General features: G+C 35.3%; 2 protein-coding genes across 6 annotated transcripts in view; one reads left to right on the top strand and one right to left on the bottom strand.

The window, feature by feature from the left end:
* The window catches only part of LOC116626175, a 222725-nt gene extending 206840 nt beyond the window's left edge, over window positions 1–15885 (top strand). The window contains exon 8 of the transcript XR_004298188.1: window positions 15578–15885. The gene's annotated coding sequence lies outside the window, so the exon portion shown is untranslated. The remainder of the gene's footprint in view (window positions 1–15577) is intronic.
* The window catches only part of UBE3A (ubiquitin protein ligase E3A), a 96737-nt gene that overhangs the window by 66460 nt on the left and 10307 nt on the right, over window positions 1–19970 (bottom strand). Inside the window, exons 1-4 of one of the 5 annotated variants that reach the window (XM_032395368.1) lie at window positions 5896–7660; window positions 5644–5707; window positions 3358–3477; window positions 21–65 (exon numbers count right to left, since the gene is read on the bottom strand). In XM_032395368.1, the coding sequence (XP_032251259.1) occupies window positions 21–65; window positions 3358–3377 (65 nt within the window). In that variant the 5' untranslated portion in view covers window positions 3378–3477; window positions 5644–5707; window positions 5896–7660. Of the gene's footprint in view, window positions 1–20; window positions 66–1652; window positions 1853–3357; window positions 3478–5643; window positions 7661–19970 lie in introns of those variants that run through there. The other 4 variants (XM_032395371.1, XM_032395370.1, XM_032395369.1 and 1 more) reach the window with 4 other exon arrangements.

Raw genomic sequence — 19970 nt, forward strand, 5'->3', positions numbered from 1 at the left:
CGCAACCAAGTTACACTTACATTCGGCTAGCTTCGATGTCGTCAGACTGAGGTTCTCCTGGCGATCTGTAAAATGCAATTGAGGAAAGTTAAGCAAAACATTCCATATTCCAAAAATGGGCAGACATGTTATATTAGTAGACAAATTTGAAAACAAGATTTAATCGTTAACAGTTTTAAAAGTAACTAAAGATTTTAACAGAAGAAAAAAGTGATCAAATCAGATTGCCATTCAACACGTTTATTATAAAAGCTGGACTAATAAAAAAGTCAGTGCATTTTTTTAAGGAAAGGAAACTGTAAACACTATTTAGATACCAACATACAAAGGAGTAAAATGTATAATAAATCATAATTATTCACAAAGTCAAATATTTATAATAAAAACATACAACTATGAAACTTTCTACAGCCAACTATTGGTTATCCAAAATATCAAAAGTATTCACTGGTATTCACAGTCCCAAACTATATTTAGATCAGGGGTCAGCAAACTATTTCCTGGGACAACAAACTAAGGCCTGGGTCAGGCACCTATTTTTGTATTGGAATACAGCCACAATTCATTCATTTACATACATTGTCCATGGCTGCTTTGACACTGCAAGAGCAGAGGTGAGAAACTGACAAGAGATATATGCCCCACAAAGCCTAAAGTATTTATTATCCGGCCCATTGAGAAAAAGTTTGCTAACTTCTGCTCTAGATAATTCAAATTTTAATCTAATAGCCTTAGTGAATTTTGAGACACTTTAAGTCAGATTTACCATTCTAATCACGATTATCTTGGTTCAACAATGAAATTAACCTTCCCTGAAAATATACTGGCAAAATGCATTACCTATCAAAAGTGTACCAAGCTGGGGTATTAAAATTTTACTATGGATAACTGTGAACTGATTTCAGTTATAAATAGTTGCCAGTTGTTTTCTATTATTTTTTAATATACTATTACTATCTTGCATAGAAATATTCAAAATTCTATGACATTAAAAAGTCTTACTTTCATTTTGGGGTATGAATGAATTTTGCCTATTCCTACCATGCCGTTAAAAAAAATAAATTCCTGTTACCCTATTCAGTTTTATAAACAGCACTGGTCAATGTATACTAAGTTAAATCAACATAATCTTGATTGCTAACACTCAAATTCTCAAAAATTTTTTTAGAGATCAAAAACTAAATTTTCCAAATGACATTACAATGACCTGATCTGTAAATTTATCACTGACTTGAGACTTCTAATTGTGAACAACTTTAACAAAAGAATCTTAAAATCAGAGCCACCAGCAAAAAAAAAAAAAAGAAAGAAAAAAAAAGAAACAAACTGTTCTCCACATTTCTTAGCTTTTAAAAATCTTACTTCTTTATTAGACTTTCAAAATTACCCCTCACTGCAGTTCATTTAGAGTCCAAGGACAAGAATGCAAAAAAAAAAAAAAAGAAAAAGAAAAAGAGAGAGAGAGACTCCAGCAGCTCAAATATTTTAGATCCTCTTTGCAGTATATTTACATTTTCAATTTTGCACAAAGTTATATTAGAACCAAAAATTGGGGCATGCTGGAGGTGGCAGTGACTTGGCACTGACACAAATGCAAAAATTTCACTCCACCCTCTCCCCCAGGGAGCAAGCAAATCACCTTTGTGACACACCTGGTCTCCACCAGCCTTGTGGGTAAGTACCCCAAGATTGCTTCCAAACTTGTTTGTATGTCTCAGACAGAAGAGCTAAAAACTGATGATAACCCCATGTACCAGCTGACTCATTTTTGAAAGTGCGACCCTCCAGCATCAGATGTCATACTGTAAGGAGGCAGAGCAGGCTTGCAAAACAAAAAATAAACCTGCTGGCACTAAGGGAAGAGAGGCAGATTAGAAGCTTTCAAACACGCAGGCGGCAAAACTTTCAAAATTAACAGGGATAGAGAAAGAGAGAGGGAAAAAAAATGAGGACACAATGACAGGAAAATTAAAATACTACTGCAAAAAGGTAAGACACAAGCAGAGGGAAAACAAATCCGAGTCTTAGAAGCACAATATATAACGGCTACAAAGTTTTGAGAAATGGGATAGAAGTTAAATACATCATCAAAAGGTAACTACACTGTTTTCCAATTTCTGTTCCCTAAACAAGAGAATATGTAAACATTAGCATCAAACTGTCACCAAATTATTATAAGTATAGTGGATTACCATTTAATATTAACATATATTCAAGTGAGCTACAAAAAAAACATTTATTTGTCAAACCAAGTAATTAAACCAATTCAGTCTAACAGAAGGACAAAAGAATAAGGAAGGAATGAAAGAGTATTACCCTAAAACAGGTCTATCCTGGGTCTCATAAACATGGTTATTAGCCCAAGCTGTTTTCTACTCAAAATGGAAATTGTTTTTAATTAAAAGAAAAGTGAATATACAAAAAACAAACACTTTTCTGGCGGTTATAAGTAATAGTACATGTCTGAATAAATTTCTAGTCATTCTGCTTATATTTCTGTAATACTGTAAATAACTTACCAAAAAATATCCTGAAGTTAGCATTCATTTCCAAAACTATGAAATTATGTAACATCTACCAATTGTTTCAAAGCTTTACTTTGGCCACTAAAGAGTCTCTTTATTCATCACTGTTGAGTTTTGGGAAGTAAGGATCTAGTACATGTTCATAAATTTACCAAATCCAGGATATAACCAAAGAGGAAAAAAAAAAAGTACTGACTCAGGTTAACCTAAAACTTGTCACAATAACAAACCAGAAAAAAAATTTTAAAACAAATAGTAAGTAATATTAGAAAATAAAAAGTAAGTATTGGAAGTCTCTATTTTAGGGTCTTGATTTGGATCACAGAAAAGTGATCACAAAATGCCTCCTAATCTAAATACTGCAGCATGAGCCAGAACATTCAAATGGAGGCTCATTTCCAATAATAATGGGTGCAGCTTGTCCAGCCTGCAAGTCACTCCTTTTACCTCCACTGCAACTCTTTAGGAAAGAAAATTACACCAGTTTTATTAAAGTTGTAAAAATTTCTAGAGAAGCATTTTAGTTAAAACTCTCACCACATAAAATGCACACTGAGAATTTTTTCATAGTTTTTATAATGTTCATAATAACATGTTTATTTAAAAACTTGAAATTTTTGAGAAATACCTTCCTGTTTACTTATACACACAGAACTGGGGGGAAAAAGCATAAAATATTTTAGGAAGGATATTTAATGGAGAAGCGCATTAACACTTAGGTAAACTATTCACATTATTCCTGCCAACTATACATTTTCTTCATTTTTTACAGCACGTATTTTACTTTACAATAACAGCCTTTTAAAGGCTGTAAAATAACATTCAAAATTACCTTTTACAAGCTGTGGCCATTCGGTGACATCAGGGTGATCACAGCTTTGAGTCACTGATTAAAAACAGGTTGTCACACCAGTCTAGCTGCTAACTTGATCTGAGCGTAGGTTTAATAACTCTAACAAATTAAACAAATCTTTAGTTAGAACACTTTAATATATAAATCCAATCCATCGTTCAAAAAATAATCTTCAAAGCTTCAAATTAGGTGTCAATGCAACATTCATCAGAAGAGTAATTATTATAGAAATGCTTTTAAGGACTATTTTCCAGGATTATTTTTTCCCCTTAAATGATCTCTTCTCTTGAGAAAATGTGGTGATAATCTCTTGTACTTTTATGGAGTGTTACAGTTTACAATGCATTTTGGTCAACAGTATCTTGCTTGAGCCTCATGACAACTTTGGCTCTACCTAATCAGGGCAGATACTACAGTAAGAATTTAAGAAAACAAACAAACAAAAAACAAACTAAGCAGACTTAGAGTGATTAATTGACTTGCCCAAGATTTTAGAATTAGTGCAGAAGCTAAGATTAAAACTCAAACTTACCGATTTCCTATCCAGGGTTAGAATTTTTTGGTCTTAGTTTTACTATAGGAGAGTTTCATAAGTTATGTATATGTAATGGAGCAAAGATTTAGAATATGGCAATTGTTTAAATGAGACTAACAGTCATAGGGTTTTCCAAGTAGTCAAATGCTTAATAAATAATTATATACATACACACACACACACACACACACACACAAAGTCTAGTCCTACTTATTCTATATTTAAGTAAGGTAATCTAACATTAGCCCAAACATCTTGGGTACTTCATGAAAATCTTTTCTATTCTTTCTCAGCCATAAATCCACTAATACTCAATTTCATGAAGAGATTGGCAAAATATAAAAATACGTCCTCCTCCCTCAACCTAGTATCTTTTGATTCCCTTACGTGGCCTTAGCTGAACTTTCTTGATTGTCATGGTTCAAATTTATCAGACATCCTAATCCTATATAATTCTGGCAAAGATATACATCTGAAATATCCCAGTATTGAGAACTCATTTTGTGCAGCTAGTTTTCCCCTTAATTATTTCCCTACCAAACTGTATATCCAGGCCAAATCTGAAAAGTGAGCTAAGGAAAAATGACAAAATTAAGAGGGAGAAAAAAATACCCTTGACAGTTAACTAAATAAAATAAAACACCCTTTGATAGTCACTTCAAAGTGACAAGAGACAACTACAGAAGGTGGTTACCAGCATGGACCTAAAACTCAATATAAAATAGTAAGGTATCTGAGAATATGAAGAGAAGACTTGAAATATCAGTGCTTAGGCCCATACCTCTGCAGCAGCCTATAAACTTGGGCTTCAAATTCAAATAAAGGTGAGGGCTGGCCTTAATATATATAAATAACTTTAGGTGACTTCAATAAATGGGACTTATAATCCCTGGAAGAAATAATACAATTTCCCTATCATAGCTACATGTCTCCTAATAAGAGCCTAGGACATTCCTGAGGCCACATGAGGAAGAGGCAACGGCGTCCCTGAAATGAACCATGTTCCCTCTTGGGTTCTCTCTCATAATACTAAATGTGTATATAGATTAAGAAGATCCAAAGAAGTCTAACTTTCTAATCTGTCAACGTAAGTTAAAATACCTCTTAACTAATCAACTGAAGTAAATTAATTCATTGAAGAGCTACATGTATTTTGAAAATTACTGAGTCAAGTTCTCTCTACTAGTCTCCTTTTTTATGAGGTCCAGTGCTCAACAGAGCACAAACAAGCTCCAGAGCCAATCTGGATTCAAGTCCCTGTTTGGTCACTTACTAGATGGCAACTCTTGGGCAAGTTCCTTAACCATTCTGAGCCTCATTTCATTCATAGGGAGAACTAAGACTACAATAGTGTCTTTTTCAGAGGACTGTCCTGAGGATGAACAAACCAACATATAAAATTGCTCAGAATAGTGCCTGGCACATAGTAAGAGCTCAACAAATGGAAGCTATTATTAACTCATATAGTCTAACAGCCAAACCTGCCCCGTCCAATCTTCTCATGCATAAGATTTCACTTCTCATAACACACTAACCTCTTCTGATTTCTTTCAGAATCCCACTTATGTCCCTCATAGTCTACCTGGCAGCACAGTGATTTAGTACCTTGCACATTGCTTTAAAAATGGCAAGCACTCAAATTTGCTGAAAATGTTTGTCATTATATTCTAACTATGACATTAAGATATACATGCAATTTTGAATTCCAAAAAATAAAAACAGAAACATACCATATTTCGCCAAACTTCTGAGGAGCTGGTGAATTCTAAAATCAGGTTCTTACAGATTTTTAACCTAAAATATAAAACACCTCACTCAATTCTTTTCACATAACAACTGGATAAACTCAAAAGAAATTTTCCCCCAAAATTCATTAAAAGGAAATTCATTTTGTTAATATTTATGACTATCCAAAAACATATGAACAGACAAGTGTCCCTAATGCTGTTGCCAGGATGCATGCAAGGGTGGTCAGACAGGACCTGTTGCCTCAGTGCTTTCAGCTGGCAGAGCCACGTTTCCCATATTCATCCACAGGGCTTAGAGCTTGCCATTTCTTTACTCTTCCCTTCTTCCAAAAGGGCTGAAAATGTATGAAAACTGTTTGACTATATGCCTCTAATTCCTTCAGATAACCTATAACAATTTAGCTTTTAATTAAATTCTCTATGCTAAGCACCTGCTATGTTAGGTACATTTTACAGGCACCTGTCCACTACCTCCTAGATTAGCAGCCTCAGGCAGGTCTTTCGTCTCTGAGTCTCAGGCGTCAGGTAATTTTGAGTTTTAGAGAAAATGTTTTCACAGTATGTAGGACAATGCTTCCTGTCACATAACAGGAGCTCAATACATGGTAGCAATGACTATTTCTTAAATACAATATTTAACATTTCTATCGAAACTAAACTCACCAAAAACCAAATTCTGAGCTTGAAGCATGCACCCAAATAATCACTGTAAATTCTTAACTCATTTGTATATGATAGGAGCATTTCTCAGGGGAATAAGAACTGCAATCTTTTAACCCATTTCCTTTCATCATATATGAAGAAACCAACTCCCAAAGATTAAGAAACCCACCCAGTGCCCTACAGGTTGATGGTAGAAAAATGAATGCTCAGCATATACATATTTTTTTAATTAACCAAGTTTTAAAACCTTAGAGGACCAAGGTCTCAATCTATTCAATAATAGAATCAGCTGGGAAAATCTGTAAAAAATGAATACCTGATCTCTACTTTCAAAGACTGTGATTCAGTGCATAAAGTGGGGGTACATGAATGTGTATTTTTAACATACATTTCAGGCAATGCACAGATCCCAATTTGAGAAACCCTGCCTTAGAAGATTAGGAACACATAAAAACAGGGAAATATACCAAATCTAGAATGATATAGGATAAGCAAGACAAACCTTAAGAACCAGAAATGTTAGGTATTATCTTTGCAAATTTACCATTAGCACCCTAATACCAGATCTAGTGCCTTTATTTATATGTGTCCCTCTCCAACAGAGGGCTCAGTCTAATAATAATCTAAGAATAAAAAATGAAATCTAGTAAGATATGCCTTTATTGGTCTACATTCATCTGCCCCTCTAACATTTTCATTATTCTTAAAATGGTCCATCTTCCAAATCTCACTCTATATATACACAACACATATATACATGTCTCTATATTATTATTACTACATCTGGTATGTGCTTCATCTCTTCCAAATCTCACTCTATATATACACAACACATATATACATGTCTATATTATTATTACTACATCTGGTATGTGCTGCATCTCCTCTCCAATAGCCTATTTCCTTCACCTCCTTCTAAACCTAGGTCAAACCTTAATTTCACAGACTACCTTTTCTATCACTTTTTTGTTGCGTTCCCTCAGCACTTCCCTTCTCCTGTGCACCATGGTTATCTCTTAAATTTATGGGTAAAGCTTCTTCTTGAAACTCTTTTAAGTTTTGTACATTTATAAATTTCACAACTGATCAAAGACTATTCTCATCCATTCTATAGTTAGGCTAAAATGTTTAAATACTGCTTTCATATAGTACTCCCCACATAATCCCCTCAACTCCATTAACCGGTGAGTACTGGCTCCTTATTTTCCTTCAACTGCTGAAAAGACCTAAAAACCATTAGCTCAGCTGCTGATATACAATACCTTCCACTTACTGACATTTTTCTTACAGAAGTCATCATCTTTCCTGTGTATTCTAAATCCTGTGGCCCCTAATCGTTCCTCACCTCTTCTCACTTCCATAATGCTGTACCTACCTACATTCTACCTCTGACAGCAACTAGGCCTTCCGTTAATTCATCTTCCTAGCTCTCATTCTTGGTCACTCAAGTTTCTTGCACTAGTCCCTTTTCTTAACCTAAATTAATTATCCGTGCAATTCCATCCATTTCTATAGCACCTCTATACTTAGGATCCTTAACTCTACATCTTTTAGTCTTTAACTTGAGTTGTAAGTCTGCTACTCTCAATTACCAATGGTACACATACACTTGATGTTATCATTAGCATCTAAAATCAAACTCAATTATTTCCCAAAAAACTCACTCCCAACTTAAATGTGCCCCATCTAGCTGTTCTTCTAGTTACAGACTGAAAAAATTGTTGCCATTCTTTATTTTCTCCCTCTCATTTTTATTTAGCCTAACCACTATGCGGGTTGATACCTGTTAACCTTCAAATTCTTATTCATTCATTCAAAAAATGTCTACTAGCTGAAACTAATACAATGTTATACATCAATTATATCTCAATTAAAAAAGTGTAATAGATTTTGAGTGCCTATGAAGTGGATAAAAACACAGTTAAAGGGGCGCCTGGGTGGCTCAGTTGGTTAAGCGACTGCCTTCGGCTCAGGTCACGGTCCCAGGGTCCTGGGATCGAGCCCCACATCGGGCTCCCTGCTCCGCAGGAAGCCTGCTTCTCCCTCTCCCACTCCCCCTGCTTGTGTTCCCTCTCTCGCTGTCTCTCTCTGTCAAATAAATAAATAAAATCTTTAAAAAAAAAAAACCACAGTTAAAGAAATTAGACATAATCTCTTGTCCTCATGTAATAAGCAAAATGGGTACAAATAATAAAAAACCACAGTAAATTATGCATTTGCAATGTATAATTCAGTGTTATGAGAGAGAAACACAGGATATGGTAAGTTTATACAGAGTTCTGACAATCTGGGAAAACAGGAAAGGCATTCTTCATGAAGTGACATATAAACTAAGCTCTGAGGCATGAGCAAGATTTAGCACACATATTAAGAAAAACCTTGTGAGATAATAATGGCTCTATCAGTCCATTCGCCTAGTCATATTCTAAAGAGAAGGCCCCCCCTCTTTCCCAGTACAGCAAATTGTTCACCCAGTGCTACAAATTCTATCTCAGAAATCTCCCATATTCCAACACTACCCCCAATTCTTTGTTTGTTGACTTTTAGTTGCTTTCAGAATAAAACTAAATCTTCCAAACATTTCAGATCAAACTATACACAACTTGGCCCAAACCTGCCAGTCCAGACTCTGGATCATTCATTTTTATACTTCTAATGCTTGAAGATACTCACAGAGAGGAAAGTTTTCTCTTAAGTGACTTGCTTTATTTAGATCATTTAACTAGTAAATAAAGGTTATGATTCAAACACAAGTTGTCTGATTCTAAAGGCCATCCTCATTCCACTGTACCATACTTCTGATTTACAATCAAATCCTATAAATTTTACCTTTGAAGTATCTCTTGCTTCCTTATTTTTCTCCACGTATACCAAAATAGTACAGACACTCATTACTTCACCTGGTTTCCCATTTGCCTGTATCCTTTACTCCCTCTACTAGAATTATCTTCCCGACTTTGTCATATCACTCTCAAGCTCAAAATAGTCTATGCTTCCCTAATGCCTACAAGATAAATTTCAAACTCTACATATCATATGTGGTCCTTGTCACTGATCTCTACCCTTTCATACAAGCCTTACTGCCCACTACATAACATTATTACCAGGCACTTGATGATCTAGTCCCATCCCTGGATTACTGGTTATTACATACTGGCCATCAGTATTTCTGACTTCAATGTTTTGTTTCTCAGGTCACTTCACTCAGAAATACTTCCCTAGCCTTTGCTAAATAAACTCCATCCAACAACAATCTACCATACCCTATTAAAAACTCTATTCATTCTAAAGGCTATATCTCACAGGGTTCTCTAAGCTCTTCTGTAAATAACCACATCTTTTGGGTCTTATTATATGCTATTAATACAATACTTATTAATTTCTATCCTATATTTATTATTTTCTGCCTTATAGCTATCTATATACATTTATCAGTGCTTCTAGTTATAAACTGGTTCATGGTACGGCTCATTTTATCCATATTTTTTATTCTCATAGTAATGGAGACTATGTTTTCTTGACACCACACCTCCCTTCTACAAAAAAAAAAAAGAATCAGGATCCTGACAAAGGATTTTGGGCTAGTTCCAAATGGAATTCATGTATAAACAAACAGGGTATCATTTTTTCCCAATTAACACAAATTTAATCCAATGCCAATTTAACAAAAGTTCTGAAGACCAAGCATACCAAAATAACCAAGAAAATTTCACCTTCTAATGGAAGAATAATGTCTTTTTCTCAAGAAACTTGTTCTACCAGGGATTAAACCATAGAATATTAAATAGTATAATTAAAATCAGTACAACTCTCAAAAACCTGACAGTATTTACTAAAACTAAATACATGCATACTCTAGGACTTGAAATTTCCACTTCTAAGTATACATCAAACAGAAATGAGTATATATTTAGTGGAATGTTTAGAATAGCAATATTCTAAGTAGTCCCAAACCGAAAGTAACTAAATTATCTGTACATCAACAGCAAAATGAATAAATTGTGGAATATTCCTAAAGTGGAATACTATACAGCAACTATCATAAACTATCAACGACTACAACCAACAATGTGGATGAATGTCATAAATATGTTAAGTGAGAGAAGCCAGACACAACTAAATATGATGGATTCTAGTTATATAAAGTATAAAAACAGGAAAATCTAATCTATGCTATTAGAAGTCAAGATAGTGGTAACTCCTGAGGGAAGAGAGGTAGTAACAAAGAGTGTAAGGGGCTTCAGAGTTGCTGCTGCTGTTATTTCTTGATCTGACTGCTGGCTAAACGTGCTCACTGTGTGAAAGTTCGACAAGCTATGCGTACATTTTATGTGCACTCTTCTGTATGTATATTATACTTCAATCAAAAGTTTATTTTAAGGTAAGGTATGAGCATTAGATAAACAGTAAGTGGAACAGAAGGTAAGCCCAGAGAAAGACCCAAAAGTATGTTAAGTGGCTTCCTGTCCAAAAAAAAAAAAAAGACAACATATGAAACAGCTGTTTTCAGATCTGGGTAACAGACAATGCAGGACTGTGATCCATGAGAGAACCAACAGAAATGAAGTGAGCACCCCAATGCTCAGATTTCTGTCTGGAGGCACTTTCCAATCTGTAGCCAATGAAGGGGAAATCTAATCAGAGGGCAACAGTATTACTAAAGTGAAAAACTCAGAGTTCCAGAGGCTGAATTTGTAAAACAGAATGAGAGGAGGGCAGTTATGCAGAGAAAAGGCTCCAGAAATCTGCCACTTGGTAATCCTTTGATTCTGCTCCTAAACTGTAAGGTAAAAGACTCCTTGAAACTAGAGAAAGAGGAGCAGTGAGCTGAAATATTCCCAGTGCTCATACAGGACTGGGAAATCCCTAAACTCCCCCGAACCAGAGTGAAGAGAATATACCGACACTAGGGATATTTTGTAGAGAACTAAGAAGGGTCATGCCTTTACAGTAACTACTAGCCTTAAATAAAGACTTCTGCAGACACACCCTAATATAACCTTGAGGGATCAAAGTGACCAGCAAGTTACTTAGCTGGCTTCCAAAACAAAGTTTAATACTCAAAAAAAACAACAAAATCTAGTCACTCAACAACAGACTATTACGATGTGCAGCATCCAGTAAGAAATTACTAAATAGGCAAACAAGGAAATATGACCCAGAACCAAGAGAAAAAACCAATCAATGGACCCTGAAATGAAGAAACTGATGGAACCAGTAGATAAGGGCTTTCAAATACTATTATAAATATGGTCAAAAATTCAAAGGCTATGTTAAGAAATGGAAAACACAAATCAAATGGAAGTTTTAGAAATACAAACTAAGATATCTGAAAGTATTTGACACTATAGGAAGAAAAAAAGGAACAATGAAACAGAAAACAAAGCAAACTGAAGCACAGAGAGACAAAAAGACTAAAAATAATATGTTAATGACCTGAAGACAAGATCAAATGGTCTAACACATATGTAACTGGAGTCCCAGGAAAAAGAGACCATGTAAGAGGAAGGGAAGTGATTTAAAAAATACATAGAAGAAATAATGGCTGACACTTATTTCAAATTTGATGAAACCATAAATGCACAAATCAAAAAAACAAAAACAGAAAAACTGAACAAATCCTAAGCAGGATAATCACAAACCAGTGATAAAATCTTAAAAGGGGGCCAGAGAGAAAAGACCCTAAGTACAGGGGAAGGAAGATGGGCATAACCATAGACTTCTCATCAGAAACAAAAAGCTAAAATGGGGCACCTAGGTGGCTCAGTTGGTTAAGCATCAGACTCTTGGTTTAGGCTCAGGTCATGATCTTGGGGTCATGGGATCGAGCCCTGCACTGGGTTCTGTGCTCAGCACAGTCTGCTTGAGATTCATTCCCCCTCCTTCTTCCTCCTCCTCTGTTCCTCCCTGGAAATCTCATATACTGTTGGTAGGAGTGTAAAACAAAACAAACCAATTTGGAGAAAAGATCTGGTATTATAACTACCCTATAACCCAAAAATCACAATCTTAGGCACTTACCCAAGAGAAAAGATATCATATATATCCACACAGACTTTCAAATAATTGTTCATTTTAGCTTTATTCCTAACAGCTAGGAACGGAAAACAGTGTAAGAATGAAGTTACAAACAACTGATACATGCAGTAACATGGATGAATTTCAAAAATATTATGCTGAGTAAAAGTAACCTCATATAAATTCTAGTGCAAGGTAAACTAATCTAGGATGAAAAGTGATCAGAACAATGGTTGATTTGGAGAAGTGATATGGGGACAGGAACTGACTAGCAATGGGTATAGGTTCTAAAACTTGATAGGACTTAAGTGCTGCAAAGGTGTACACATTTGTCAAAACTCATGGAATGACGTATGTGGTAGATTTTATTTTCCAAAGATTGCCACCACAATATAATCCATCACACATGCTCTTCTTACAAGGTCAACACTGGCATTCTCCATCAGGTAGTGGGGTCTATGTCCTTTCTCCTTTAATTTGAGTGGCCTCTGTGATTCTTTCAGTCAAGAGAGTATGGTGCTCTGTGACTTAATGCTAGGTCATAAAAATGCCATTCACTGCCATATTGAATAAGTCAGCCACTTGGCAAGGAAGCCAAGCAACCACATACATATAAAGGCAACATAGTCCTGAACTCTAGCTGAAGTCCTGACAGCCAGCATCAATCTCCAGATTTGTGAGCCATCCTTCAGATGATTCCAGCCTTCAATTATCAAATTACATCAGTTATCAAGCTTCTCTGACAAGCTTAAAGCCAAGACAAACTATGCTTTCCAGTCTCTGCACAAAGCACAAATTCATAAGCAAACTAAATGCTGATATTTAAGGGTGATTTGTTAATAACTGGAATATACCAAAATCAGTTAAATTCAATATACTGAAGTTATAAATTACTAAGTTTTAGTTACAATATACATGCTGAAGTTAAGGATGAGGAATACTAATAACTGCAACTTACTTTGAAAAGCATCAAAAAAATAAAACAAATTAATAGATGGATAGATATGACACAAAGCAAAATGTTAATTGTGGAATTACATTCTACAATTATTTCACACCTGTATGAATTTGAGTATTTTTCCTAATAAAACAATAAAAATGAAATAGAGGCATTTTCATGCAAATAAAACCTAAAAGTTTTTTGGCCAAAAGATCTGCACTTTAAAAATTTCTAAGTCCTTCAAACCTGGGTCTACATAAAGAAATCTATACAAATCTACACAAAGGAAAATGAAAATGGTAAGTATGAGCATAAATACCAAAAAATGTTGATAATTTGGTTTAATAACTTGGTTTGATAATTTCTTGGTTTTTAAATGTCTTTACAAAACAACTGGCCGTTTAAAAGAAATAATTACAAATGAGACTGTGGAGTTTATAACTTATACAGAAGTAAAATATAAGACTACAATACCCAAAAGGATGACAGAGTGTAAACAAATTTATACTGTATTAGAATTCTCACAATATACTGATAAATATATATATATAGAGAGAGTGATATAAACTTAGGAATATTGTAAGTACTAGCACAACCACTGGGGGCAGAGGAAGAATAAGGTATAAGCTAGCAGCAAAGATCAAACAAACTTCCATAAAAACACTCAATCCAAAAGAAAACAGGAAAGGGGAGAAAGAAGATAGATGGAACAAACAGAAAACAAATAGTAACTTGGTAGTCTTAAACCTAACCATATAGTCAATTATAATAAATGCAAATGGACTGAATACAGCAAGAAATTATAAAAATCAATCAAAAAGATGCAACGATATATTGTCAAAAGAAAGACACTATACATAATGACAGGTAAGTTAGAAAAGACATAATATTCAAACATGAATCATAACAAAGGAGGACTGGTTATACTAATACCAGACAAAGGAGACTTTAGGATAAGAACAATACCAGAGAACCACAGAGAGATATTTCATAACAATAATCAATTCAACAAAGAGATCTAACAGTCCTAAATGTGAAAGCACCTAATAGCTAGAGCTTCAAAATACATGAGGCAAAAATGGACAGACCTGAAAGAAAAGATGGCAAGCTCACAATTACAGTTGAAGGTCTCAATACTCCTCTCTTGGTAATTAATAAAATAATTAACAAAAAAAATCAGTAATGACACAGAAGAAATAGATATATCTAATAAAGAGTTTGTATCCTGAAAAGAATGAGCGAAGTATATGAATACTCAAAAAAGATATACACATGGCCTATAAACACATGAAAACATCTCAACATCATTCTTCATCAGGGAAATGTAAAAACCATACTTCACACCCTTTAGTATGAATATTGTTTTTTAAAAATAACAAAACAACAAGTGTTAGCAAGGATGTGGAGAAACTGGAACCTTGTGATTGCTGGTAGGAAGTAAAACGGGTACAGCCACTGTGGAAAATGGTATGCTGATTCACCCCCCAAAATTAAACAGAATTACCATATGGCCCTACAATACCATTCCTAGGTATATACCCAAGAACTAAACATGCAAGAACTGAAAGCAAGAACTTGAAGAGATTATCTGTATACCCATGTTTACAGCAGCCTATTCATAATAGCCAAAAGAAGCAACCCAAGTGTCCAGTGAATGAATGGTTAAACAAATGTGGTATTTTTACATACAAAGAAATACTATTCAGCCTTACAAAGGAAGGAGGGGCACCTGGATGGCTCAGTCACTTGAGCTTCAGACTCTTGATTTCACTCAGGTCATGATCTCAGGGTTGTGAGATCAAGCCCAGCATTGGGCTCCCTGCTCAGCGAGGAGTCCGCTTCTCTCCTTCCTCTGCCCTTCCCCCCCGCTCATGTGTGGGTTCGCATGCTCACTCTTTCTCTCAAAAATAAATGGAAGGAAGGAAGGAAGGAAGGAAATTCTGATACATGCTGTAACATGAGTGAACCCTGAGGATATCATGGTAAGTGAAACAAGCCAGAAGCAAAAGGACAAATATTGTATGATTACACTTACGTAAGTAGCTAGAATAGTCAAATTCTTAGAGACAGAAAATGTAACAGTGGTCACTGGAGGCTGGAGGGAGGGGGAAGATAACAGGGGCAGGGGAGTGTTACTGTTTAACAGGTACAGAATTTGAGTTTGGGATGATGAAAAAGTTCCAGAGATGAGTAAGAGTGATGGCTGCACAACATGAATATACTTTATGCCACTGAACTGTACACTTAAAAAAAGTTAAAATGATGGATTTTTATGTTACGTGTATTTTACCATAGTTAAAGAAAAAGAAACTGCAATGGGATACCACCACACACCCATCGGAATGTCTGCAATTTGAGAGTATCAAATGCTGACAAGGATTTGGAAGAACTGGAACTTTCATACACTGCTGGTGGGAATGCAAAATTGTATAACTATCTGGAAAATAATGCCTTATAAATATGAACATAAACTTGTCATGTGATCCAGTAATTACAACTTAAGGTGTTTACCCTGGAGAGATGAAAATATGTTCACACACTTCAAAAAACTTTATTTTTTTAGTTTATGAAAACTTAATATATAAAAAGGTGGCATTTTGGGGCACCTGGGTGGCTCAGTTGGTTAAGCGTCTAACTCTTGGTTTCAGTTTAGGTCATGATCTCAGGGTCATGGGATTGAGCCCCAAGTCGGGCTGGGTGCTCAGCAGAGTCTGCTTAAGATTCTCTCTCCCTCTCTCTCTGCTCCTCCCTTGCTCACGCACACATGTACTCCCTCTCTCTCTAAAATAAATAATCTTTGAATAAAATTAAAAGTGACATTTTAAATCAGTGAGGAAAGGATCCCTCAAGTGGTCTAGAGAATTGGCTACCCAAGTGGAAAAAACTAAAAGGTAGCTATTTGTATACCATATCCAAAAACATGCCAAAGGCAATCCAGATCTACACCTAAATCATACCATATGCAAAAATTAACTCAAAAACAGATGATAGACCTAAACATAGAGCTAAAACTACAAAATTCTTAGAACAAGCATAAACCTTTATGACCTTAGATTAGGCAATGGTTTCTTAAATAACACCACCAAAGGCAACAAAAGAAAAATACATAGGTTGGACTTCACCAAAAATTAAAATTTGGGTGCTTCAAGGAAACAATCATGAAAGTGAAAAGACAATCCTACAGAATGGGGAGAAATATGTGGAAATCATCTATCTGATAAGGGACTTGTAACCAGAACGTATAAAGAATGCTTAAAACCCAACAAGAAAAAAAAAAAAAGACCCAATTAAAATACAGCAAAGGATCTGAGTAGATCTTCTCCAAAGAGGGCCAATCAACACATGAAATGTTGTAATCATCATTAATCATTAAGCAAATGCAAATCAAAACCACAAAGAGATACCTTCACACCCATAAAAATTACTAAAATAGACAATCAACTTTGGCACAGAAGTAGAGCTATCAGAAACAATCTTCAGGGGGAAATCAGAAGGGGAGACGAACCATGAGAGACTATGGACTCTGAAAACAAACTGAGGATTCTAGAGGGGAGGGGGGTGGGAGGATGGGTTAGCCTGGTGATGGGTATTAAAGAGGGCATGTTCTGCATGGAGCACTGGGTGTTATATGCAAACAATGAATCATGGATCACCACATCAAAAACTAGAGATGTAATGTATGGGGATTAACATAACATAATAAAAAAAAGAAAAAAAAAGAAACAACCTTCATACATTGCTGATGCAACTGTAAAATGGTGCAGCCACTTTGGAGGATTCTGGCAGCTCCACAAAATGTTAAATATAGGTACCTATGACCCAGCAGTTTCATTCCTAGATATACCTGAGAGTTGAATATGTATGTTCACACAAAAGCTTATATATGAATGTTCACAACAATGTGATACATAACCAAAAAAATGGAAACAATCCAAATAGTTATCAACTGATGCCTGACTAAACAGTGCATATATTCATAGTGCAATATTATTCAGCCATAAAAAAATAAAATGCTGTTACATGCTACTAGTGAACCCTGAAAACAGAATACTATGTAAAAGAAGCCATACACAAAAGGGCACATATTTTATGATTCCATGTATATGAAATGTCTAGAACAGGCAAATCCATATAGAAAGCAAGCAGATTAGTGGTTGTCAGAGGCTGGAGGACAGAAAAATAGGGAATGACTACTAACAAGTACAGGGTTTCTTTATGGGATGATGGAAATGTTCTAAAATTAGTGGCGGTGAATATACGAAAACCCAAATGTACTAAATACAAATATACTAAAAATGAATTGTATGCTTTAAAAGGGTGAATTTTATGGTATGTGAATTATATCTCAATAAAGTCAGAAACTGTAAAAACTATATGCTGTACTTTTTTTTTAAAAAACCTCTCAAAAAAGGAAAAAAGCTGCATGTATCTGTAGTTACACAGATATACTTACTTGGTATTTGCCAGGCAATTTTATGTTTTTTCTACACTTACATTTAACAACTGTTATGTTTCAGAATTAGCTAAGAAAGGAAAAGGAACTTTCATTTATTTTTGTACTTGAAAATATACAGCTATCTACCTGTATATTTCCTCACTCAAAAATAATTCTACATACCAATATTTAAGGTGGGGGGGACCAACCAGGAAATACAAGAGGCTCTCTGGAAATATGAAAATGTTAGAATTCTTGGTTTTATGATTTATGGGAATAACTTAATATTTAAAATTGAGACTGTGCTGCAAATCTAGGTTGTACAATCAGTTATATATAGGAAAAGAATTCTGGGATCACAATCACTGTGCATTGGAAAAGAACTGAACTCTCTAAAATGACAAGTAGCCCGACCCTCCCTCTGGGTTCTGTGAACAGTTCAGAAATTAAATAAATTATGCTTATTTACCTACCTGAATAACTATAGAAAGTATACTCATGATTGGCCAATATTAAAATGCTATTTTCCCCCAATAAGGTATCTTTACTTAAGTGTTTTATTACGTGGCTTAGTAGCACTGACAGTATCTTATCTAAGTGTAGATCAAGTGTCATCTACAGAGATCCTTTAGAAATTCTAAACTACCAGAATTATTTCAATTTCCTGGCTTTAATGATAAACCACTCATTCTGGTCAACAATTCTATGATCTGAAAACAGAAGCAAATGTGCCACATAGTCCCAAGGACTTACTATTGTGAAATTTTCCCCTGGGTTCTTTTTGCACTATAGTTCATTTAAGTTCAATCTTATATAGTGCCTAACCTAAAATTAAACCTGGAATTATGCTAGCTTTCAGCCTGTGTTACACACACACAAAAAAAAGATGTATAGTAGAAGATACTAAAATAACTAAAGGTAGGTGGGTTTTCCTTGAAATAATCATGAACACATATTTTCAGGTTTATTATATTTCATCTGTGTATCAAATGTAGTATCTAAACTCATAAAACCTGATTTAAGGATAACAAAAAACTGGCTTAAGAAAACTTACCACATATACTTTTAAGTCAACTAGACTGCCTCTGTTAAAAGACAGAAAATTGTTGTTCTAAAGACCAGCCATACTTGAAGGACTTAAATAATAAAAATTGAGGGCATTTAATTTTCTATGAATGTCTAGTAAAATACCTCAAAGTAGCCCAATTATATTCTTTTAAGCAGTTACCAACTGGAATAGTATTTCTAGATCAATCAGTACATGAACATTCATTCATTCACCCAGCACTCACAAACGCTTGACATTGCACATTAAAAAAGAGAGGGTGCCTGGCAGGCTCAATAAGGTGGAACATGAGACTCCTGATCTTGGGGTTGTGTGAGCCCCAACGTTGGGTGCACAGATTACTTTAAAAAAAAATCTTTAAATAAATAAACAAAATAGAGACAACCATTTACTTTTCTCAGAATCTTCAACTCAGGAGTAAAGAAATTACTTAACTGCAGCTGAAATTATGTACTTACTCAGGAAAAGCAAGATTCATTAACAGCATTAATACAAGGAAGCACTAAAACCAATGAGTGCAAGGAGATTCTCAGGGAAGGGCTCCCCTAAGTAATATTTGGGAATATTTAGCAGTATTCCCTGAGACCTAAAGGATGGGTGAAATTTGTTGCCTGTGTTCCAAACAAACTGAAATGCACTGGCAAAGGGTCTGGCACAGAAAGAGGTTAGGCAGCTAAAAAACTGAATAGGCTAGTACTGTTAGATGGTTCTGTTCAGTGAGGAGTGTGGAGAAGGTAAGGCTAAGGAAGTACAGAATCTAGATCGTGTGGGACTTTGTAAACTACTAAAGGATTCTGAATTTTACTCTAAAAGCAATGGAAAGCCAAAGAATTTTTTAAAAAAATATTTTACTTATTTGATAGAGTGAAAGAGCGTGCACAAGTGGGGTGAGAAGTAGACTCCCCACCAAGCAGGGAGCCCGATGTGGGGCTCGATCCCGAGACTCCAGGATCATGACCTGAGCTGAAGGCAGACGCCCAACCGACTGAGCCACCCAGGTGCCCCCCCAAAGAAGAATTTTAAATAGAAAGTTACAAGGTTAGAATTCTACTTTTAAAAGATCATTTGAAAAGACAGAATTGTTGGGCGCCTGGGTGGCTCAGTTGGTTAAGCGACTGCCTTCGGCTCAGGTCATGATCCTGGAGTCCCGGGATCGAGTCCCGCATCGGGCTCCCTGCTCTGCAGGG

Source organism: Phoca vitulina, unplaced genomic scaffold (genome assembly GCF_004348235.1).
Source record: "Phoca vitulina isolate PV1807 unplaced genomic scaffold, GSC_HSeal_1.0 scaffold84, whole genome shotgun sequence".
Taxonomy (NCBI): Eukaryota; Metazoa; Chordata; class Mammalia; order Carnivora; family Phocidae; genus Phoca; species Phoca vitulina.